Here is a 25,849-nt window from a genome sequence, read left to right on the forward strand (position 1 = left end):
ATGGCCCTGGGTCTGCTAGCGACAGATGGGGTACATCTGTCTCGGAGCTGGAGAAAGATCCTGGCACATGAGCTGGCAGGGCTTGTTGAAAGGGCTTTAAACTAGGCTGGAAGGGGGAGGGGGTTAAACATGACAATACTAGAGACAAACTGAAGGAGTCTGAGGGAGGTATGCCAGAGACAGGGGTGAAAACAGCAGTCCAGCTGAAGTGTATGTGCACTAATGTACGCAGTATGGGTAACAAACAAGCGGAGCTGGAAGCCTTGGTACAAGAGGAAAACTCTGAGGTTGTCGCCATCACAGAAACATGGTGGGATGACTCACACAACTGGAGTGCTTTAATCAGTGGCTACAGACTCTTCAGGAGTGACTAGTGAGGGACAAGGGGTGGAAAAGTGGCCCTGTATATTAGGGATGCTCTGGATGCCATGGAAGTAGAGATTAAGGATGATCAGTTGAGTCCCTATGGGTAGGAATTACGGGGGAGGCCAACAAGGCTGATATCCTGTTAGGAGTCTGTTATAGACCACCCAACCAGGAAGAAGAGGTTGATTTATTATTCTTTAAGCGGCTGGAGGCTGCCTCAATCTTCAATAGTGGGACAGGTTGTCTCCAGGGCAGCTGGACTCCTGAAGTGGTGGATGGAGTCAGGGACCAGTACAGTCCCCCTCTAATCCATGAGGAAAAAGTAAGGGACCTGCTGAGACACTTGGATCCTCTCAAGTCCATGGGACCGGATGGGATCCATCCTAGAATGCTGAGAGAGCTGGCAGCTGAGCTGGCCAAGCCACTCTCCATCATTTATCAACAGTCCTGGCTCACTGGAGAGGTCCCTGAAGACTGGAAGCTGGCCAGTGTGATTCCCATACACAAGAAGGGTCGTAAGGAGGAGCCAGAAAACTACAGACCTGTCAGCCTGACCTCAGTGCCAGGCAAGGTCATGGAACAGGTCATCTTGAGTGCCATCACAAAGCACCTACAGGATGGCCAAGGGATCAGGCCCAGCCAGCATGGGTTTAGGAAGGGCAGGTCCTGTCTCACCAACCTGATCTCCTTTTATGATCAGGTTACCTGCCTGGTGAATGTGGGGAAGGCTGTGGATGTAGTCTACCTGGACTTCAGCAAAGCCTTTGACACTGTCTGCCACAACAAGCTCCTGGCCAAACTGGCAGCTCATGGTTTGGACAGATTCACTCTGTGCTGGGTCAAGAACTGGCTGGATAGCAGAGCTCAGAGAGTGGTGGTGAATGGTGACACATCCAGTTGACAGCTGTCACTAGTGGTGTTCCCCAAGGATCAGTGCTGGGCCCAGTCCTGTTCAATATCTTTATTGATGACCTGGACGAGGGCATTGAGTCCAGCATCAGTAAGTTTGCAGTGGACACCAAGCTAGGAGCAGGTGTTGATGTGTTGGAAGGTAGGAGAGACCTGCAGAGGGATCTGGACAGGCTGGATATGTGGGCAGAGGCCAATGGGATGAGATTTAACAAGGCCAAGTGCAGGGTTCTGCACTTTGGCCACAATAACCCCAAGCAGCACTACAGGCTGGGGACTGAGTGGCTGGAGAGCAGCCAGGAGGAAAGGGACCTGGGGGTACTGATAGATAGTAGCTGAAGATGAGCCAGCAGTGTGCCCAGGTGGCCAAGAGAGCCAATGGCTTTCTGGCCTGTATCAGGAGCAGTGTGGCCAGTAGGACAAGGGAGGTTATTCTTCCTTTGTACTCAACGCTGGTCAGGCCACACCTTGAGTACTGTGTCCAGTTCTGGGCCCCTCAATTCAAGAGAGATGTTGAGGTGCTGGAATGTGTCCAGAGAAGGGCAACAAAGCTGGTGAGGGGCCTGGAACACTAACCCTATGAGGAGAGGCTGAGGGAGCTGGGGTTGTTTAGCCTGGAGAAGAGGAGGCTTAGGGGTGACCTCATTGCTGTCTACAACTACCTGAAGGGAGGTTGTAGCCAGGTGGGAGTTGGTCTCTTCTGCCAGGCAACCGGCAACAGAACAAGGGGACACAGTTTCAAGTTATGCTGGGGGAGGTCTAGGCTGGATGTTAGGAGGAAGTTCGTGCCAGAGAGAGTGATTGGCATTGGAATGGGCTGCCCAGTGAGGTGGTGAACATCTGTTCAAGTGAAGACTGGATGAGGCACTTAGTTCCATGGTCTGGTTGATTGAATAGGGATGGATGATAGGCTGGACTGGATGGTCTTGGAGGTCTCTTCCAAACTGGTTGATTCTGTGTTTCTGTGATTCTACTGAATTATTTTAGTCCTCAATATGCTCAAGAATGCCTTGACCCTGCCAGCAGTAAGAAGTCCAGTCTTTGCTTTTTAATGCTGTCTAAATTTCCACTCTTTGCCAAGGGGATGGGGTCCTATAAACATAACTAACACACATATGGGAAATTGCAATATGCTTAATGTAGTTGCAGTCACTTTTATTCAAACAGAGAAAGAAGAGAAGGAGGTAGTGGCAATGTCTTCTTCATAGGGAGTGCTTTCACACACAGGAGTTTAAAGGCAGTCCTAAACAAATTGGCTCTCCTCTGGTCCAGAAAAGCATCCTAATCACCCAGCCGCAGGCAGTACCTGAGCAGAAACACACCTCATCCCTCCTACTGAAGCTACTCCTGTCTGTAAAAGCAATTCAATCACTCTGAGTCTATAAGCACATCTCTCCAGCTGGGCAGGTAGTGTCTTCATGCAGGAATCTTGATGCCTAGTTCCTGCCCTGGGGATGCCTAATGTATTTTATCCAAGAATTGTTTAAAGTAAAATAATCTGTCATACAAATGAATGGAAGTAGGCTCATTTTCAGAGCCACTGCCACTATGGATGGCCAATATAGATGAAAGTGTTTACATCAAGGCATTCTTGACTGAAAACAATGGCTTCCCTCTCTTTATGCTAAGTTCACCCATCTGTAAAACAGACACATTATAGTTTACCTAACTCAGAGAAATGGGATAATACAACTTGGCAAAAGAAAGGCTCCATCATATCGCTCTACTAGGCATAAAAAGGTAATATGAATATATTATTTTAAATCACTATTAAGATAGTGTAGACTCTGGGACATTTCTGATATTGCTTTGGCTGGATAATGTAATTTATTTTCTAACAGATCTCTTGCTGTACTTGGTATTCCACAGAGACAGACTGTGTTACAAGATGTACATAGCTAATCTGCTGAGAAAAGAAATCATAAACACTTTATCCTGCATTATTTTATCCATGAAAGCATTATTCTAATCAGTGCCATTCTGAAGTGTGGGTTGAATCCTGGGATCATATTGCCATGCTGATATACCCCAAATTAGTCCGCTTCAAACGTTCTTTAACTGCAGAGGAAGATGTTGGTACAAAATCTTTAAGGCTGTCCTATTAGGTTTAAAAGTTACTCATGCTATTTTCCCTTCCCCCTCCTCCCTTTCTTTTGTTTTTGCATAATAGTACAAGGAAAAATCTCATTAGCCTATTACCCATACTTTCCTAAATAAGTAGTCTGAGAAGGGTATTAACTGCATTAGCAGTTAGTTTCCAAGGTGGAAGTGACAGCATCTGCTTCTCTGATTCAGCACAGGAAGTCTGGCTTTCAGGAGCTCCAAGAGCAGGCACTCAGGACTGCAAGAAACAAGAATCTCTTGCTCAGGTTCATGTTGTTTCTTTTCTTCCAGGAGCTGGCCGGAAATGTTTGTTTTATGTACAAAGTGTCCACACATTCCTTACAAGCCTGCGATCACATATTTTCAGTAGCATTGTTTTCACAGGATAATCCTTAGTGATACAAAATGAAACCTGCTATCTCTTTGAAGAAAGAGTTTTAAAGTCCAAGGATAAGTATGATTAAACAACATAAAGAAGACAGTAAAGATTTGCAGTGCAGTGACAAGAACTGGTAGAAGAGGACACTAATTTCTCTGGAACTAGTTTCTCAGTAGTCATCTCTCAATATAATTTGACTGTATGAATACACACTTGTGCAGTATATATAAATCAGTAATAAAACTCATTAGACACTGTCTCTAGAAATTATTTTATAGAAATGAATCCCAAGATAATGAAGAAACCAACCAGAAGGTCTTGTTAGATCAGATGCCCAGAGCTGTCTCTCATGACAGTCCTGAATTCCAACCTACTGTTAAATGTCTGTCTTGTGACGGATATATTCTGTATGTGTTGAAAACCACACCGTGTCACATATTTGGCAGCAAATGTAATCCCTCCACAAAAAGGATTTGATCTTTGATGCGATCCTGCTGTTCTCAGGCAAGCTCTCGGTAAAGCCAGTGCACAGGTCCATGTATTTCCATTTTAAAGGACAAGCCCCAAATATGAAGTGATGAGAGCAAAAGCTGCTCTCCTTAGTAATCCACATGGCTCAGATCATGTCAGAAGAGATAGGCTACAGATACAAACCACACGATACACAAACATGATGCCTACCTCTGAATTCATACAGAGAAACTGGATTACTTTAAAAAACTATTTTCCAAAGCCCCAAGTGGTGTGTGATGCAAACAGCAGCACAAGAAGTACCATAAACAAGAGTATGGCATGGTTCCTGGTTGGAACAGCAGCAGGAAAGATCTCTGAACGAATGACAACTTCAGGATCCCTCTCTAGACCTGATAGCTCCAGAGTTTCCCATTCAAACTTGACTCCCATTTTTGACACTTTATTTTTTATTCACCTGCTGCTTTCCTCTGTAAAGGCTTCATGGCAGCTCTCCTCCATCTCATAACAGCTACCCACACCTTTCTATCCTTTTTCTCTGATAGCATCGTTTAGGTTATGGCTCGTCTTATCTCTCTGCCCTTCCTTGTGCTCTGGCAGCACTCCTCACATGGGTATGCATTTGAACAGATCTCCTGCTTTGCCTGAAAACCCTAGATGCAAATCTCAGCAATTGCTGAAAGTGTTCCATGAAAAAGGAGAGAAAGCAAACATGCAGTTATCTCCCGGTATGATTGTTCTCAGTCTCCTCTGAAATAATGGAATAAATATGAGTGTAAAAATCATCTGGAAAAAACAGGGGAACCATGACCAATAAATAGTTTGTATTTCCAAAGAATAAATCATGCCAGACAAATGTAATTGCTTCACCATTTTCTGGGGTAGCTTATGGAAGGAATAGAGTGGCTGCGATATATCAGGGCTGCAGTATAGCATTTGATACAGTAGCTCACAAATCTTATTAGAAAAATAATTTACAATGTCTTGGATAAGAGTGCTGTCATGTGGATTGAAAACTGGCTGAAGGAGTGTAAATAAAGGAAAATGAGTCATGACAAACAGCACTGCACTGAGCTGTGAAGAGGCATCCAGTTGGGTTGCCACAGGAGTTGATGTTAAGCCCAGTTTTATTTTACATATTTATTAATGCTCTGGAAAAAGAGATAAACAGCCTGAGAATTAAATTCACAGATGATACTAAATTACTAGATGTCGTTAACACCAATCAAGATGCAGATATTGCAGAGAAGGAAAGCAGAGAGGATGGAAATGGTAAGAGGCAGTAACCATATTCACCTACACAAATATGTGAGGGAGGATTTTATGTCCCAGCTGACAATAATGGGAGCCCACTGACAGACCAGCCAAAAGCAGCTTACATTTGGTCTTTCAAAGACTGAAACAGAGAAACAGCAACAAAAACAGCTAGGAGAGGATAATTAATTATAACATTTTCCCAGATGATTCCAGAAAAGACTTCACTCTCATTTTCTGGTTTCAATAAATGCAAACATTTGGGATTTGTCTGGTTGCAGCTATAGAGTATTATATAGCAATGCAATACTAAGTCATCTGTCTTCATTATATTATGTCACTTTTCTGTGGAGAATTCAGTGGTGAATTCTTTATATACCTACTTCACTTGTACTAATAACACAAAGAGAACAAAATTCTAGCTATTTGCATAAGCTACTCTATAGATGCCATGTTACAGAATGAAAAAAATACTTCCTTCCAAGAACTTTGATCTGTGTGCTACAGAAAAACCTATGAAAGTAGTCTGTTGTCCCAATCCAATTTAGTGAAAATATGTACAAGAGTCTTAAATACAACATATTTTAATGTTTTTCTTATCCACTTAGAGAGCAGATTTATATGATGAATTAGTGATTAATCTAAATTGCATGAATTAGGGTTTTGGGCCTTTTATACAAATGAAAGGAACTCAGATTGTTGCAATGTCTTTTAAATATACACAGGCAGTACGGTCTATATACCTGTGTGCTAGTTTGAAGCAGGCTACAATGTTTTGGTGAGAAGGACTAGATTACAGGCTGTGGAAAGAAAACAGTGGTGATGTCTACTTCACTCACAGGCTTGCTGAGATGTATAGGAACAAGAAACAAAAACATTAGATAACCACTCTCGCTGGGGCTGCTGGCTAAGCTGCATCTCTCTAACCTCACCCTCCATTTTGGGCTAACCCACTTTGCTTCATAACCTCTGACCAAACTTCTGTTCTTCCTTAGGACTGGGATAAGGTTGAGAGGGGTAGGGGGAAAGGTGAAGGGGTGGTTGAGAGCCCCTCCTGGGGACTCACTCAGGTTTCTGGGAGGGGAGTTGTGTTTCTGTATTACCTTTTTACCTTGTATATTTCTGTATATAACTGTATATACTGTAAATATCTGCTTGTATATTGTGCTAGCTGTAAATAAATAGCTACATTCATATTTCCAGAGCTGGCTGAGTCTAGTCTGGGTGATTTCTAAGGTGTGGGGGGGCAGGGAACACCCAAACCTTCACAATCTGTGTGTGTTTATAAAGGATCTTTCTTTAGTACTTTATAGCACAAGGAGTAGAAAAAAATAAATAGTCTGTAGGTCTAACTGGATTCTTCAGTTCAAATAAAATTTGGCCTCATAAGATAACATTAAACTCAAAATGAAGCCAAGCAAAATAGATAGGAACATCTTACATAAAACCACTTCTGAGTGCTTGCAGCAAACAAAACAATCCACAAGATCTGTAACTGTTGAGACCTGACTTCCTACCATTTTATGTCTTGAGTTTGCTTGAATTTAGTGGATAGAAAAATGCAAGCTCAAGGTCAAATTATTTTCACTGTACAGTACTGAAGGTGATTACATTTTGATGTCGTAACTAAAGAAAACCTTAACACATCAGTTAAAATAAAGCCAGCCACCAAGGACAATTATTCTTTCCTTTCTTTCCCACTTGGTAAAAACTGATATGGAAAACTGGAGAAAAATCAGCCTGAGAGTGTGTAAGCAATGCACATAGAGGTGCCTCCAGTTTGCTTTGAGTTATGACAGACGATCACATCAACAAAGGAGTGAAAACCATGCTTGGCTTCAAGTACATCTCCTGAATGCTTCAGGATCTGATTTCAGATATAGCATGACACAGAGCAGAGTCTGTCAATGACTGCTGTAAGAGAGTAAATACATCAGCCTTTTGAAATATCTGTCACTGTCAGTGGTCACTAGTTTTGTCATAGAAATATCCCCAAAGAGACTACTAAAGGAACAAGGTTAAACATTTCCAGGAGGAGTTTAGTTGTAGTAGTATCCAAGTAAACATGAAATTTGTTTTTGTTCAGTGCTATTACTTGTAGGACATAAACCTGTACTGTGTGGATGCTTTATCTTTCAAGAGAATGTTGCATCTCTTAAACCTCTATGGAATGTCAAGAGAAAAATCCCTTGTTCTGAATCTCATTTGACAAAAACTGATGAAGTTATTTTGTGTTTAGAGAATAACTTTTGAAGATGATAGAAGTAATTTCAGTTAGTTCTATTAAAAAATAAACAAACAAACAAACTTAAGTCTCAAGAATTGAACACATCTTTTCTGTGCAGTATTTACAGAGACCTTTCCTTTCACCAAAACTTGTACAGAAGTTGAACCAAAATTTGCCTAGCAAAGTTATGCTGATCCTATTTCTGTCAGCTATCCAGGAGCATCTTATCTGTACAGATATCTGTACAGCATTGTGATTATGTCAGAAACTCACAAAACTTTAATTCTGAACCATACTGTTTTCCATACAGGCAATATCTTCAGTGCTAGTCTGAATGTTCTGAATGTTAAGCGTCTGGCTCTGGCTGGATTCTCTACATTTTCTATCTGTGAACACGTAGCACATGGCCCTTGATTACTACTTTTAAATTGATCTGTGTCTGTCCATAAAAATATATTACTTCATGAAAGTCTTTCAGAGTATCAGCTTCCAAATTAATGATTTTTCTCTCAAGCTCTGACTTTGAGAGCTTACAGTACAGAATCATGCGGTCCAACCACTTGAATCAAATTGAAATCCATCCATCTGCAATTCATATCCAAATTCTTTCAGTGCTGTTGGCTCATCTCTAGGTAAGGAGCAGCTGTTGTCCTGTTAAAGTGACTGTAAATAATTCTAACTTCAAGCTTCAGGAGTGAAATTCACTCTGCTTCACTGGGGACCACTTAATCCTCAGAATATTCCTGAGTTTGGTCTTCAGCTGGTGGAAGCTGCATAACTGCTGTAATCGATAGAGCTATGCTGCTTTCCACCAGGTGTGGAATTGGCCCTGGCAGAGTCAGGGCAGAGGAGTGCAGTGCTACATGCTGGCTCTGCAGCCAGCAGGGCAGCATGTGCTTGCTGGGTACAGAGATGTGGGATCACAAGTCTGAGCCAGAAGCCCTGAATCATTATTCTATTTGCACAGGGCACTTGCATCTATATACTCCAGCTGAGGAGGTGAAAAAAAAAGCTAGGATTTCCTTCTCATGCTTTGGCCATCTCTAATTTTTCATCCCAAATGATCTGTTACTGTGTTTTTTTGAGGGGTTACATGCAGTTTGTAACACAAACAGTACCAATTCAGAGAGACTTATTTACATCAGACATTCAATAAAGTGTCTAAAGGAAGAATTTTCCAAAAGAAAGAAATGGGTCCTAACCAAGAATAAAGCTTAGGAAGGTTTCTTGCTGTTAAAGAAACTGTATCAGAATAGCAGATGAATCATGATGTGATAGTACTACTTGAAAGGATGTTTTGAATGGAACTGCCAGCAAGTGTTTTAATAACAAGTCTTCACTTTTTGCTTTATGGGGCTTTTAACCACCAAGAAGAAAACATAAGTAGCAAGAAAAGATTTAGGAATTATTTCGTGTTTGGTGGTTCAAAGAAAGAAAAAGAGTCCTCCACATGCATTGCAGCTAATGAAAATTGCCATTATGTACTTTTTTTCTTCTCCATTTGTGGATGTTAAACACTGTAATAATGCAAAGTCCTTATGATTTTCTAAATCTTCTCAATAAGGAGGATATTATCTCCTTATTTAATTACCAAATCTCCAACGGCAAGGAACTACTACCACCAGCAGTTCTTGCTTATTCACATAGTTCTCCTCCTTAATTAAAGGATCTTTGCAGTTAAAAATAAAGTAACAAATCAGTCAAAAGACCAAACTGCCGACAGATGATAGGGAAAAACAAAACAACCCACAACAAACACTCCAGGGACAGAGTTTCAATTGCTCAGTACCCGCAACCAGAATAACTTCTGAAATAACTCAATCCAACTTTAGGTAACTCAATCCACCTTTGGGCACCTAGGATAGAACCAGATGGTTCAGAAGTGCTCAACATATATATTTTTTTTGACAATCCACCCCTAATTGTGGCTTTATGTTCTACAACCATTTTGGCTTACTGTCCTGGAAGGCTATTAGGCCTATTAGATGTCCTGGCTTGCCTTACCCTTCTGCTGATGGAGGAAGCAAGAAGTGTGGGAGGAAAACAAAGGCTTGGGCCATTACATCCCCTCCCAAAGTAATAAACAGGTACCCATAGGTGTTTAGGTACTTGCTGGTGTCTTGCCCAAATAAGGGTGAGCAAGCCTTGGTTTCACCTAATATGGTCAGTTTTGCAAATGCCATTTTGATTGGTGAATCTGTGTGGCCAAAGGAGCCATTACACTTGAGCAAGTAATATAAATTGAGCTAAATTGCAAGCAATTGTGCTGCTTCTGACTTGCTGCCTCTGCCTTACTGCTCTAAGACAACGTGTTCTGCTTTGCCTTGAGCTTCAGACCAGCTTAGCCCTGATATTTTGGGCTTGAACTATCTGGAAACTTAAGTGCTTCAAGTTTCCCAGGGGAAGGCATTTAAGTGCCTCACGATGTGGCAAGAAGTGCCACTGACATTGTGCTCCCTGCACGTCTGCAAGAGATCCTGCCCGCACCTCTGCAAATCTCTATGCCAAGAGGGACCAGCATCAGGCCAGAGATCATCTGCCTCTTTCCCAGCACCCTGGGAAGATCTAGAATCCTCTCAATGGCCGAGCAGTTCCAACACTGCCACAAAGGAGCCAGGGACTGTCTTGAAACTTCTATTCCACCACAGTGAGCAGAACAGTGCAGTGAGTAGAACAGTCTTTCCCTAGGGCTCCAAGCTACCTATTTTTAAGTGGGGCAAAACCATTTTGTGGCTAAATCTTTTCCAATTTTCTGATCCTCCTAAATGAATGAATTTTCCATAAGTGTCCCTGTGAAGATTTTACCGACCAAATTAGAACCCAAATTTAACTAATTTTTACATAGTTGTGGGCAGGACATTCCAGAAATAAAATTAACTACATATTTGATAATTCCTGCTTCATTAATTGACCCAACTAAATCACCCACAAGAGTCAATCACAAGTCATCTCCCTGTCAAAGGAAAATCATCAGCATCACCACTTCTGCTGGAAACTATGATAAAATACATTACTGTACTCATCTGTGCTCTTGCCACTGCTTACTGCAATAGTAACAGAGGCAGCAAGTGTATCAAGAGACTATTTTTACAGTGCTGACAATGAAAGCAGCAACAGCTCTGAACTTGGATGTCTGTCGCAGCACTCAAAACCAGATGTCTTATTGCAGCATAGAGCTCTTATGAGTTTGAATATAAAGCTCAAACTCAAATGCTGCTTCATGCATGGAATTCCTTAAGGGTAATGTGCCATTGTCAGGTTAAAAGTTTTCTGAATGTTCATCACTCTAAGGCCGAAACTTAAGCAATATTCCAAGAACAATTTACAGCTAGTAAAAGCTGCAATAGAATTCTCTGGGAAGAGAGAATACAGCCCTGAGACCTTTTAGTGCATCCCTCCCTTCCAAAAAGAAGCATTTGGTGGTATTACCATACTACCTGTTTATTCAAGACAATGTACAAAAAGTTCAGTTAACATTTCTTTTCTTCACAGCCCACAGCTGTGTAAATATTATTCTAGCCTCTCCTGTGACATCTTTCTAAGCCTCAGACCCTACGTGCAAAACGATACAAATGGAGCCGAAGTCTTCTGTAGCCCACCGCTGCGTCCTGACACACCTAGGGCTGAATGTGTAGCTTCTCCTGTGGGAGCAGTGAGCTGTACAATGACTGCTGAAGCGACCTCATTTTCTAAAGACAGCTTTACTAAGAGTTTGCTAGATTTTGACCATGGAGCTGAATACGATGAAAGCATTGTAGAATCAATGAACTAAGATTTGCATGACAACCATAAAAAAAGCAGTCAAAGCATAGCTCTGCATTGTTTACAATTGCTACCCCACATAGTTCCTATTTTGATTGGCACAGATGAAAGGCTGTGTTAAATTTTAGAACCTTCTCCTCATCTCTGCTTTCAATTCGATACACTTTTGAAGGCTATTTGCCTTTCCCGTTTTCTCTGTGGTAGTTAAGGAGATGAAATTCTTTCTGTATACACTACATATCTCTTACACAATGGGACAGAAGTACTGATATTTTTATATTGCACAGTGGGTCATATTTATGAATTGTTGCATACTTCATTATAGCTCTAAATAATGGAATAGCTTGGATAGATACAGAAGGCCCAAATCTATTCATCTGAGTACCTCCAGATTCCACTGAACTCCCTTCTGAACTTCTTACAGGCTGATTTTGAAAGGACAGAGCTTCCTCGGAATCAATGCTACCCACCAAAATGATGTATTCAAGACAAAATATAAGGCAAAGCCTCCGCTGTAGTACAATTTTTCACCTACTCCTTTCCCATCACCACAGACAACTTAAGCAAGTTCCAGAGCAGCCAAACTTCTCTTTCAGTTCATGCTAAACATTCTGAAGAGTTTTTGTGGCAGTGTTTTAGGGCCTCTGGTTCTACAGAGATCAATGATGAAGACTTTGATGCGATTCAGAGGCTGTTGCTGCAATAAGTCCCTGCCTCACATGATATTCCTGGTGTAAGATGTGAACCATGACTGTGCTACACTCAGCCCACTTGGCCTTTGTGAATACCCAAAAATAATTACAACATTAGAAGAGTAGTGAGGAGAGGATGACTGGACTCTCTCCCATCCCAGGACAAGGAGCAATGGATGTCAGCTGCAGCACAGGAGGTTCCACCTCAACACAAGAGGGAACTTCTTTACTGTAAGGGTCACAGAGCACTGGAACAGGCTGCCCAGAGAGGTTGTGCAGTCTCTTTCTCTGGAGACTTTCAAGGCCTGTCTGGATGCGTTTCTCTGTGACCTGATCTAGATTGTACGGTCCTGCTCTGGCAGGGGGGTTGGACTCGATGATCTCTTTGGGTCCCTTCCAACCCCTGACATCCTGTGATCCTGTGACTAAACATGAGAAGATAGTGCAACAGGCGTGGGAACAGACCTGCAGCACCTCTGCACAGATGGGGCAGGAGAGAAGTAGTGTACATCCAGTAGTCCTTCCGGGTGTAGGATGAATTTGCCTTCTCTCTTTGTCTTCCACTTCCACTGCAGTACCTCAGCCTAATTGCACATTCTTTCCAATTGAGATTCAGACACGTTACCACAAATAAATATTAAATATATAAACATGCAAGTCACCATCTGTGCTTATGTTCTCCCTCACTGTAACTTATGTAGATTGCCACCTATGTGCATAGTATTCATTACAAATAAAATATAGAAGCCAATGTATATCCTGAAGAGCTATTTTTCTTTATTGCAGCACCACTATGTGAAGCCTACTAACAGAAACAAAGATTGGACTAGGCTGTTTTTGAACAAATAACCATTTATTGCCAAGGCCTTTAAGGAGCTTTTCTTCTCCTTTTTGAAAAACATGATGCTATGCCAACCTAACAAATGTGTAACATTAACTTATAGGCAAAATAATGGGACACCCTGCCACACTATTTTACAAGCAACTTTACACTGTCAAGAGCTGTACAAGTCTAAGCTAGGACAGAAATCCAATTAAATGAAGGAGATGTATTAAATCAAAACCACACTGGCGGAGTCCCTTGGGGCATAGCTGCTGTTCCTAAATCAGCTGGCCTTTCAAGCGGGAAGATGCACAAGGATAACAGTTTAAGGTCAGAGCAGCCCATGTGCTGCACTCCCTTCCTTGATGCTGGAACAGCATGAAGGAGAGCACAACCAGAGAGCCTTTTCCTTCTATCACCTCCTGGCAGAGCAGCAAAGCTTACACGACAGAGCTGTCTCGGCCCTGAATGAGCAGCCACACTTACTGGGGACAGATCAAAGGAGGACTTTCCTGCTCTCGTCCCCTTCCCCGCCCTCCTCCGCCCGCCTCCGCCACGCAGGTCTGCCTGCTCGCTCCATCCGCTGCGTGGCAGCAGGTGAAGGTCCCGCTCGCTGAATGGGAATTCCAGCAGAAGTCTCCATTTTGAAGTTATCGTGAATCTCTTGAACTTAGCCCGAAGTAATCACACAACAACCTATCCATTAGACAATGAGCAGAGATTATTCAGCTTCCTTGTACCACAGCAAAACAGCAGCTTCCTTCCTGACAGCGATTGTGATTGTGATTAACTGCGCAGTTCAAGGTGAAAGAAGAATGCGGATCCAGGCATATATGGCTTCCTTTAACCTCAACAAAGCACGCTGCCAGATATTTCAAGTAGCGTGTACTAAGGTCACAAAATCAATTTCTTATCACTGAAAAACACACATACTGTAAATTTCATTTTCAAGCCATAATCTCTAAATTAAATCTGTGTACCTAAAAAAATATACAGTGCAAAACTGCAGTCCTTCAGCCCCCTCCTCCTCCTGCAGCCAAGCAGCATTTTCACAAACATCACCTGGCTTTGTGCTCTGTATTTACAGCACAATGTTTGGTTAGATTCTAATCTTTTTGGAGAACATCATTATCTCTTTCTTTGGCACATAGAGGCTCAAAGTGTCAATTACCTTCTTAAACTCTTCCATACACACACAGGCTGAGAAGGGTTTGATATTCTGTTTGCCAGCAGCTCGGTTGGCAATTTTTCACAGTCACACACAGGAAAAATTGTGCACCAGCATATCATCCTAGATCAACTACGCATTTTAAATGAGATTACAGGCAGCTACACCACTCCTGGACAGTTTATTTTGGAAGAGGGAAATAAATAAAAACCTAAACAAACTAAAACAACAACAAACAAACAAAAAAATCCACCCCAAAACTAAAGACAACACTTTTCTCTTTTTCTACGATTGAACTTGTATGACCTATTGAACAAAAGCAAAGATTGATGGCATACTGTGCTGTGCAAAAATGATATCACTGTCTCTTATGTGTGTAAATCCTTATGATGTTTTCCTTGTTATATGGGTACCACTAACTTCATGGCCCCAAAGGCAGCTGTAGAATCTCATAGATGTAGTGGTCTCTACTGTGTGCAAACCTAGGTACAACAAATATCTCAAGGAAGTGGAATTTATAGAAGCAATTTCTTTTCAATAAATCCTGTTTTTTTTCCTTAGCAGAAGCTAATTGCAACCAGCCACCCACAGAAGGAGAAGAACTGACAACTTGGGGATGGCTTTATATTTTTTCATTGAAAAGATTGCCTTTCAAACACATCTACTGATAAATATGACCCTGTGTATATGTAATATACATGTATAAGTACAAATTGTTTAGCCTGGAGAAGAGGAGGCTTAGGGGTGACCTCATTGCTTTCTACAGTTACCTGAAGCGGGGCTGTAGCTAGGTGGAGGTTGGTCTCTTCTCCCAGGCAAGCAGCAACAGAACAAGGGGACATAGTCCCAAGTTGTGCTGTGGGAGGTATAGGCTGGATGTTAAGAGGAAGTTCTTGACAGAGAGAGTGATTGGCATTGGAATGGGCTGCTCAGGGAGGTGGTGGAGTCACTGTCCCTGGAGGTGTTCAAGAAAAGACTGGATGAGGCACTTAGTGCCATGGTCTAGTTGACTGGCTAGGGCTGGGTGCTAGGTTGGACTGGCTGATCTTGGAGGTCTCTTCCAACCTGGTTGATTCTATGATCCTATGAAATATAAACCATCCTTTGACTTCAGACTAACCAGTGAGATGAATGTGTTCTTATTGTGAGACCTTTCATGACTACTCCAGATGCTAGAGACACAGGAAGTAAATTCTGTCTCTGGTAGACACAAAGTAAGTAGACAGACAATAACTTTAAACCTTCTCAAATGATTTTTTCCACATTCTCTAAATATCTAATATATTGACTGATTCTTAGTACCACAAAGCAGGATGAAAAAGAAATATTTTCCCAAGAAAGGAAATTAGAATTATTTGTGAAGAGTCACAGCCTGTTTTGAGTTAAAGAAGAAATCATTCGTATGTACTTGATCAGCTTCGAAGTTTGAACGCATTATTGAGAGAGATAAGTAACTGTTTTCTACCACACCATTACACATTTTAAAAACTCCCTTTAGATGCAAATAGGAGTAATTCAAGGAAAAGGCTGGATACAATTAAAGATGTAACATGAGCTTTTTCCTGGCCCACTCAAAAACTGCATTACTGTATTTTAATTATGCTCGAGTACCATTTCAAGAAAATATCAACAAAGCAAACAAAAAAAAAAAAAACCATGGAAAAAATATAGAATTGTTCTGTTCCCTCCCCCCCCGCCCCCCCAGCACCCATCTTTCTTTCTTTCTCAAATCTGTATCTCTGGCCAAGGCAAACTATCTTCTGACAGCAGGAAGGAGAGCTAACCCTCTGAAAGTTTCTCTCCATCTCATTCAAATGACAAACTGGGAGACACTTTTCATTTGAATAAGAAGACTGGATTTGGCACTAAGAAAGTACAAAATGCTGTGAGTCAAAATTTCATGACTCAGCTATTGTAGGTATGACAACTGGAATAAGACAGCCTTCACCGTGTCTTGTTCAGCAGGATCATATTGTTACTTCAGACATCCTGTATGACTTTCCCTCTGACTAATGTTCTCATGCATCAACAGGCACAGTTGTAACACACTTATCTCCTTCAAATTTCTTCTTTAAAGCATCAACTAAAAGACCTTAGATAGTAGCTAGTTACAATAAGCAATTTCAGCTTCAAAAAGCAAAGTTAAATCTACAAATCCCATTTTGACTTGCAATGCTAGCCAAAGAGATGGATGTTTACAGGAACATAAACATAACTCAGTCCTTTGTGACTGAAAGGGACCCATACAACAGTTGGTTGGTCCCCAGCAGTCTATGGATAGCATAGCCATCAAATCTTCCCAAATTCATAGAAAAGCATAACATCATGTGCATGAAAAGTCCCTACATAAGGTTGCAGGTCCCCAGATGGTCACAAACCTGAAATACTAACCAGTACATGAATACCCACACGTTCCAAGGCAGGTAGCCTATCATGAACTAGAAAACTGAATACTCTTGGCTAATTTGTCCAGGCTTTTCAATTCCATCATCAGTCTATATGTTTACTCTAGAATGTGGGTTCAGAATACCTCAACTGGATGACAAATACTTTAACAACAAAAAGGAAGCCAAGGAAAATGTCCACCTTTTGTTGGATGCAGGGGGGGGGGGGGAACATTGCTATCAAGGATGAGGAAAAGGTTGAGGTACTTAATGCCTTCTTTGCATCAGTCTTTAGTAGCCAGACCCCTTATCCTCAGGGTATTCAGCCTTCTGATAGGGATGTAGAGTAGCATCAGCTCCCAGCAACAACCACCTGGATGCTCAAAAGTCAGTGGGGCCAGATGAGATTCACTCAAGTGCTGAGGGAGCTGGTGGAAGAGCTTGCCAAGCCACTCTCCATCATCTGTCAGGAACCTTGTTTAACTGGGGAGGTGCCAGATGATTGGAGGCTTGACAATGTGACACCTATCTACAAAAGAGGCTAAAAGGAGGGTCCAGGGAACTACAAGTCTGTCAGCCTGACCTTGTTACGGGGAAAGATTAGGGAGCAGTTAATCTTGGGTGCACTAACATGACAAGTGCAGGATAACAGTGGGGTCAGGCCCCACCAGCACAGGTTCATGAAAGACAGGTCCTGCTTGATCAACCTCATCTCCTTCTATGACCAGGTGACCCACCAATGGTTGAGGGAAAAACTGTGGACATTGTATGCCCAGACTTTACTGAAGCCTTTGACACCATCTCCCACAGCATTCTCCTCGAGAACCTTGTGGCTCACAACACAAACAGGAGGACTCTGCTGGAATAAAAACTGTCTGGGCAGATGGGCCCAAAGATTTGTGATAAACAGAGTTAAATTTAGCTGCTGGCTGCTCACAAACAGTGTCACTCAGGGCTTGGTGTTTGGGCCAGTTCTGTTTAATGTCTTTATTAATGATTTGGATGAGGGTATCAAATGCAACATCAGCAGATTTGCAGATTACACTAAATCGAGTAGGAGTGTTGATCTGCTTGAGGGTAAGAAGGCACTGCAGAGAGGTCTGGACAGGTTAAATGGATGAGCTGAGGTCAATGAAATGAGATTTAACATGACTAAGTGTTAGGTCCTGCACTTTGGTCACAACAATCCCAAGTAATGCTAGAGTCACGGGAGAGAGTGGCTGGAAAGCAACCCAGTGGAGATACTGGTGGACAGGAGGCTGAACATGAGCCAGCAGTGTGCCCAGGTGGCCAAGGGAGCAAATAGCATCCTGGTCTGTATCAAAACCAGTATATCTAGCAGGACTAGGTAAGTGATTGTGCCCCTGTACTCAGCCCTGGTGTAGCCACAGCTTGAATTTAGCTCTGGGCACCACAGTATAGGAAAGACAATGAGGTCCTGGAGTGTGTCCAGAGAAGAGCAACAAGACTGGTGAGGGGTTTAGAGGGCATGTCATATGAAGAGTGGCTGAGGAAGGTGGGCATGTTTGGTCTGCATATAAGGTGGCTAAGGGCAGATCTTATTGCTCTCTACTGCTACCTGAAAGGAGGTTGTAGTGAGTCTGGTGTTGGTCTCTTCTCCCAAGTAACTAGTAATAGGATGAGAGGAAATGGGTTTCAGTTGTGCAAGGGGAAGGTTAGACTGGACATTAGCAAAAATTTCCTTACTGAGGGAGTGGCGAGCCATTGGAACAGACTGCCCTGAGAGGTGGTGGAGTCATCATCCCCGGAGGTGTTCAAGAAATGTGTAGATCAAGTGTCCCAGGACATAGTTTAGTGGTTGTGGTAGTTGGGTTACAATTGGACTTGATGATCTTAAAGATCTTTTCAAACCTTAATGATTCTATGATTGTGCAGCTCAAATCTGTGCTCTTCAAGTACAGGTAAAACACATTCAGCTACATGTAGATTTGAAAGGAAAGAAAAAATTCTTCCCCCTGGAAGGAGTCCTGAAAACACTGCCTTAGGTAAATATAATACTTACATATGCGACAAAAAAGATAGCACCTCCTAGCACTATTTGGGATCACCAAAAAGCTAGACACCCACAACTCGAACAGGAATTCTGACTCTGAAGATGACTTCTGCCCTTTCACACAGCTTGCACTCTGATTATACCATACTTCACTCTGAAATGGTATAAAAGAATGTGGAGGCAAAGTAGCAGAGATTGGAAACACAGAAGAAGGGGAAGGGAAGGAAAGGAAAAAGAGTAAAGAAGGAAGTAAGAGCCTAGAGACTCTGAGGAGCATGTTAAAAGGGCTAGGAATAGGTGATGTGGTTTAGCCTCCTGTGTAGCACATAGCAAGTGTTCCAAGCTGTCACCCACTGTGCTGAGCCCTGTTATTTGGGTTTGGCTAGGACATATCTTTCTTCTGCTGTGTTATGCTAGAGCAGCTGCAATTTGCCTTTTTATAGCTTGTGGTAACTGATAGCAGTGAAATGAATTTAGGAAGTGTATGGGTTGGATCTTCCATATCAGTGGTTTTAAAGCATTTGGTAAGCACAGAAGTGACAGCCAGTCATGTATGCCTGCTGATGGTAACCAAAAAAAAAAACCCAAACCCCACCAAACCCCCAAACAACTCCTTTGGTGAACCAGCATTTAGGTCAGATAATTTTCTATTGAAGGACACTTCTGGACAGAATGCAATGATTATACACTGTGGTTTTCACAGAGTCATGATAACCTGAAGTGTAAAAAATCTTATGCATTGTGCACTGATTAGGTGCTGCAGAATGGCAATGGTAACACCAGTGAATCAAAACAAATTCAGTGACTGCAGCAGAAATTTATGGTGGGACACAACAACATCACCTTAGAGCAAGGAGCTGATATCCCACAGAAAAGTGCCTTTTTACAGCTGGTAGAAGCCAGAGAGTTGGTTGTATGACCCTCGATAAAGCAAGAAAATATGTTTGTGTTCAGACATTGAGTAGGCTTTCAATCTGATTCATCTGAGTTTACACAGATTGCCCTGTGTTCTAACAGGGATTGTGTATTTTGATATAAAATACCACTTTGCACTGATGTGGTTTTGCCTCTGGAAAATGATAAATCCTCCTACACTGCTCTTCAGAAAGAGAAACATTGCTTCAGTACGAAGTTTCCCCAATAGCCTTAAGTCCCTGCTTACTATTTCTGCAAGAGCTGTAACTATTTTACAAATAAGACTGATTAATTTTGCAGTATAATTTGCAAGTGACATTTGCAAGGGAATATTGTGCGGGGATATCTGGGAGGGATATTGTGTTCAGACTTTTCCTTCTTGCCTGCTTACCCTCTTGGAACAAACAGCACCGCTTCATTTTCCTTCCGTATTTTACAAAGTTGAAGTAAACACTGTGATCACACTGTTTACTTTAATTTCCTGCAGTGTGCCAGCAAAGCAGCAAATTGGCAGTCAGCAATCAAGAAGCAGCCAGTATTGAAACAGCAGAGCTGCTTAGGAAAGCATCAACGATGCCAACTCATTTTCCCCTTTGTTTTAAAAATAAAGTATTGGCTTCTATGAAGTTCTGCTTCCTCCCCAATCTTCTCTGAAGGATCTGATGTTTTGTTTGTTTCCTTTAATTTTCTTTTGGAAGCAAGCTGAGATTCTGAGCAACACCTAATTTATATGACCAAATCTTTTTACATATAGAAATGGATTTAGAGAAGTGGCATATATGTGCTATTTGTCTCTAAAACCTCCATGACATTTTTACACAAGAGGAAGTCAGCTTGTCTAGAAATCAGCCTCATCCGGATATGTTTTTATTTTTATGCCAAGAGCTCTGGTTGTGCTACTTCAATTAGGCGAATGATGATGTTAAGCTAAAGCCTCATGCATTATATTCAGAGTACACATCTGCCCAAGTAGAGTCCTAAAAGGCAAGTAATTATATTTTCAGATGCCATCGTCTTTCATTTTATGCTACAAAAAGTGAGGAATATAAATACAAAAGAAGAAGTAAGAGGAATTGAATAGTATTATATCTCAGAGGTGTAAAGCTTGACAAGGTGACTCATTTATGGCTTTCTGGAAGATACTGTACAGAAGGAATTTATTGCTATGTAAGTTATAATTCCAATATATATAAGAGGCCAGATCCTACAGTCGGTTATTCTCCTGTCTGTGCATTCCAGCACAAATTCTTACTGAAGACAATGAGATTGTGAAAAGGATTAGTTATTTGTTAGACTGGCCAAACCATGCCTTCAGAAAGTCCAAAGTACGACCTAATTTAAAGTGCTTGAAATCTTGTGGGAAAGATTGTAAGAGGATAATTATTTTAAAAGCCACAACTTTGACACCAGGAAATTAAATTCATATCTATATGTCTTTATCTATACACAGCAAATCCAATAATCTTGAGCTCTCTGTAGTCGCTTAGCCAGCTGGCAAAGGGAGCAAAGTTAAAACTAACAAACCCCATTCCTAAGGTATGCTGACATAAGTGATTCATGATTCATCAATAGTGGTGCTAGAAAATAAATGTAACAGGGCATTATTGCCTTTTGCAGCACAGTAAACTCAAGGGAAAATGTCTAAGTGTATCACATTGAAAAGACAGAACTAGCAGAGAAATAACTTTTACAAGTATTTAAGAGGTGTTACAAGCAAGGAAAAGTAAAGAAACAAATCTAAACCATTTAAAAACAGCGAGAATGTGGCTATAAATAAAAGGGGACAGATTTCCAGCTGTACAAGCTTAAGAAGACTAACCTGAAAACTAATATTTTTTTGTTGTTCAACATTTTTACAAAGAGAAAAACCTGAATTGCTTGTTCCAGAATATATCATCAAAACAATCACTGCTTTGGTTTAATTATCCACCAAGAATGGCACAATGAAGAAGTTATTTCTACACTATGTGAAATTACTGCTGCTGTTGACAATAATTACAATGCTCACAACCTATCTAGACAGCTAAAAGGGCAAATATGTACACACAATGTACCATATGCACTCCTCAGAAAATGCCTGTATTGACACATAATTAATGATCTTCTTTGAAGGTGACTGGACTACTGTTGTAAAAGCCTAATATTATTAAGTGAAGAAAAATACACACCTATCTCCAGAACAACATACACCTGCTGCTTTTGCTAGGTGGAACATCAGAATCTAATCCATCATTAAACAGCTGAGGCTTTGTTTTGCATTTTTCTAACTTTATTTATGGTAAGATTTATCTTACATTTCTAATAATTTTTAGAGCATACCCAATTAAAATTCATGTTACTTGCTTACGCTGTTAAAGGGTTACTGCACAATATTAACAATGGACCTTGTAACATAACTGCCCTGGAGAAACTTCATCTCTCTTTGGAGGGCAACAGCCACACAGTTCTGGTACAAGCTTTATTGCTTAGCTGGAAGGTAAGTGACTTTGGTGGCTGTTGAGGTGTTTTAACAGAAAAAACATTGGTCTCCTGACATGAGGCTTGCTTCAAACCATTGCCACAACCACAAAGCATCACAAATACATCTCGCAGCTGGTTTCTCTGTGCTGACATAGGAAATGTTATTTTGAAGGCTGAATTTCCAAATGCTTAGTACGATTCTTAATAAAATACTGATTCACAAGATTTGTGACTGTATGCTTCACTGGACTGAATTTTCTTTATATGATCAATAAATGTTTTTATGAATTTTGAATCCAGATATCTGTAAGGAAATATAGGTAAAAGATAAAGTAAGAAAAAGCTAACTGCATGAGAACAAAGAACATGGAGGGTAAGACAAGTCCATCCTCACACACTATAATGGGCACATATACAATGGAGAGATTTAAGAATGTCAGTAATATTGGTGAAGAACAAAAGGTATCTGTAGTCTAAATTTGATGAGTCACAATTCAGACTTTCTAGAAGAGTACAGAAAATGTACAGTGGATACCAGATCATGGTAGAGAAGTTAATGCTGGTTTGATTTGTTCCAGGCAGTACTGCTAAGAATTGACTTGGTTTTCTTCTTTCACAAGCATAGGCCCTTGACTACAGACTTAATATGCATTTGACTTTCAAATCAACCAACAAATACAGTACTAGTCTGGTGAAGGCCATTTCTTATTTTCTCCTGACAAGCTTGATAGACTGACCTCTATTTAGGGCAAGGTTTGTATTATGCTCAAGGAATATATTTAATGAATACATGGCACCTGATGGAAAGAAAAAGATTGAGAGAACAATGTTTGTCCAAGCTTAGGAAAAGAAGGTAAAGGGGAAATCACAGCCATCTAATGGGAGATCCCAGGGTTTTATAGAAGGCATAAAGCAAAACTATTATTAAAACTGTACATCAGTAAGTGCATGAGTGGCAGCAGTTACAAGCTGTTACAAGAGAAAGTGTGAATAGCTATCAGAAAAAATAAAATCAAAATTATGATACTCAGGCCCTGGAACAGGGGCCCAGAGAGGTGTACAACCTTTATCCTTGGAGATACTCAAAACCCAGGTGGACAAGGCAGTGGGGAGTTGGACTAGATGACCTCCAGAAGTCTCTTCCAAAGAAAAGTATTCTGTGATTTTTGTGATTCCTTACTATTTATTATTTTTTGCCAGCTATATTTCTCTACAAGCATTCCCAGCATATGAAAGACTAGGCAGTTTTTTCAGGAGAAATGTTTTGACATTCCAAATGTTTCTAAAACAAGCACACTTCAACGTACACCATGTCAAATGAACTATAAAAAAAAAGATAGCTAAAGATGAGCTGCTTATCTGTGCATATACCAAACAAAACTGCCTCTCTAACTGCTGAATTTCCCAGGGTTCATGAAACACAAAACCTGATTCAACAGATGGTGAATATTCATAACTGGTTCTCAGGACACTGAAAAGTGACAAGATTCATGTGAATTTCATCCTGCCTGCAGCTGGGCATAGCTATATCTAACAGTGGAAACAAGCACTGGAACTATTAATAAGAACTCAAACATTAAGGCAAAGAAAATACCCTTTGGATGCAAAATAGAGGTATCCAGAGGCAGACCTCTCCACAGGGTTTGTGGTATATTTCCCTTGCAAGCAAGTGTTGTGTAAAAATTACCATTGTCCTCTGTCCTATTTTGACTAGGACAGAATCAGAGGCCAGCCATGGTCAGCAGGCCTGTAGCAGTTTCAAGTCAGACAAGGCAGCTGAGCTGAGTCAGCTCACAGGAGTATCCCAGAACATAAACACCACCTTCATTATAAAGGGGAAATTCTGCTCAATTGTGAGGACTAATTTATCTTTTTGGGTGTTTTTGGTGTGTGACTGCTGTACATTCGCTGGGCTGAGCATAACTTTGTGTACTTTGTATTTGCATTAGTATTATTTTGGCTGTTTCATTAAATCCAGTTTCATTTCAACCCATGGGTCTTCCCTCCTTTTCCAGATTCTCCTTCTCTTCTGGGGAAGGTTCAGTGGTTGACAGAGCAACTGCGGCAGCTTTGCCCCAGATACAGGCCAAACATGAGCAGCTTCACATACAGATATGTCTCTCTGACATGTACACCTCCTGAGTCCTCTAGAATAGCTTAGGGACTGTACTGTTTGATCACAATCAGCTGCTGGGCAGAGCAGCCAAGCATTTTGTGCCTGTATAAGATGCGTGATCTGTAAAATAGCAGTCACACAACTCCAAACTTCAGAAGTCCTGAGTCACAAGGGAAATTGCTGCAGCTAAATCAGAGAATATCCATCAACATCTCTCATGGAAAATCAAAACAAGTGATGCTCAGTTGAAAATGCACAGTAGGCTATATTAAAATGACTGAGAATTAGCTCAGAAACTGCTAAAGCTTTTGGCTTTGAGAATATGCTTGTGTAAAGTGTTGAGACACAGAGTTTAGTCCTTCAGATAATGGGCTCTTGAGTAAGATTTTCAAGCAAGCACATAACAGAAATGTGTATAGTTAAAATGTTTACCGTAACAGGATTCTACGCCATTTCCTGTGTATCCTTGGGTGCAGTAGCAGCCTGTTATGCCATCCCGAACTTCACATCTGGCATCCTTGTGGCATGCCATGTTACAGCTTACAGTAGTGCAGCCATAGTCCAGCAGACTGGAAAACAGAACTGGAACAAAGGAAAATCGGATTTGTTTCTTTATCTCAAAACTTTATTCTAAGCAATAAAATCAGATATGAGCAAAAGGCACCCAGAAAATTGGTGCATTCCAGTAAATTTAACATCATCATGGATATTGCAGAGTGAGGCAGGATTCACTAACTACTTTGGTAAAGCAGAAGACACCCTGGATTAAGAACTTTTGTATGTGCTCAACCAGTGAACAATGTAGAAGTTATCCAGTGGTCTGGTGAAAACATTTGAAAGGCTTTCAGTGCTCTCTAGCACTTTCCAGTAGAACATAGACATTTATTTGCACTCTGAATTATGTATTGAGTGCAATCCAAACTGCCCTACACATACCGAATGAAAAATACCAAAGAGAGCTCCCCTGGGCAGAGTTTTTCTTTCTGCAAGCACTTCCATACTTATGCAGCTAACACATATGTATGGCCTAAGAGATCAAAATTACATGCTACAGTATTTACAGAGTTATAACATTAGGGTTTAAAAACTTATTTGATCTCTTTAAATACAATTTCCATTTTTTGAAAGTATTGTCTTCTATTTTTCTTGACCTGGTAGCTGACTGGTAAATGGTATAACCACTTTCCCATAGTATGAATGTGTATGGTTTTCAACACAAAGACTCCAGGGAAACTCTCCCTTTGAGAAAACTAACAGCTAACAAGACAATTATACACACCCTTGACAGGTTAGAAATCAGGCAGTTAAATCAGAAAGGAAAGTAAGTCTTTTCTTAAATAAAGGAATTGTGATCAGGACATGGCAAAAGTTGTAGAACACAGAGACCCTTTAAGATGCTATCTTCCCCTGCTGTTCTGCTTTTCCTTACCCAAATACTGTTCTGGGTATTTGCTACCCTACTGTTACAATTACCGGCTTCATGGCTTCAGGAAATCTTGCTGAGGTGTTGATTTCTTGAACAAATTAAAATTTCAGGAAAAAAACAAACTAAAAATAGCACACAGTTATTAGCAATTTTACAGAAGCCATATAAACTTAAGTATCACCAAGGTTCATCTTTTTCCTCTGTTTTTGAGATCTGTCTCCCAGAGATTAAAACAGAAACCTGTGGGATTCTGTTGTCATTTTACTGTTCAGAACTTGTGAGATAAAAGAATTTCCCAAGCAGACAGATAGGAAAAAAAATAAACCAACCAAAATCCAAATTCACAATGTCTGTTTTTTTCATAGAACAAAGCTCACAAT

At 41.0% G+C, this 25,849-nt stretch overlaps 1 protein-coding gene across 1 annotated transcript in view; it reads right to left on the reverse strand.

Annotated features, from left to right (window-relative positions):
• ADGRL4 (adhesion G protein-coupled receptor L4) overlaps positions 1 to 25,849 on the reverse strand; it is an 88,802-nt gene that overhangs the window by 62,557 nt on the left and 396 nt on the right. Inside the window, exon 2 of the mRNA XM_064147863.1 lies at positions 24,476 to 24,625. Coding sequence (XP_064003933.1) covers positions 24,476 to 24,625 — 150 coding nt within the window. The remainder of the gene's footprint in view (positions 1 to 24,475; positions 24,626 to 25,849) is intronic.

Source organism: Pogoniulus pusillus, chromosome 8 (genome assembly GCF_015220805.1).
Source record: "Pogoniulus pusillus isolate bPogPus1 chromosome 8, bPogPus1.pri, whole genome shotgun sequence".
Lineage (NCBI taxonomy): Eukaryota > Metazoa > Chordata > Aves > Piciformes > Lybiidae > Pogoniulus > Pogoniulus pusillus.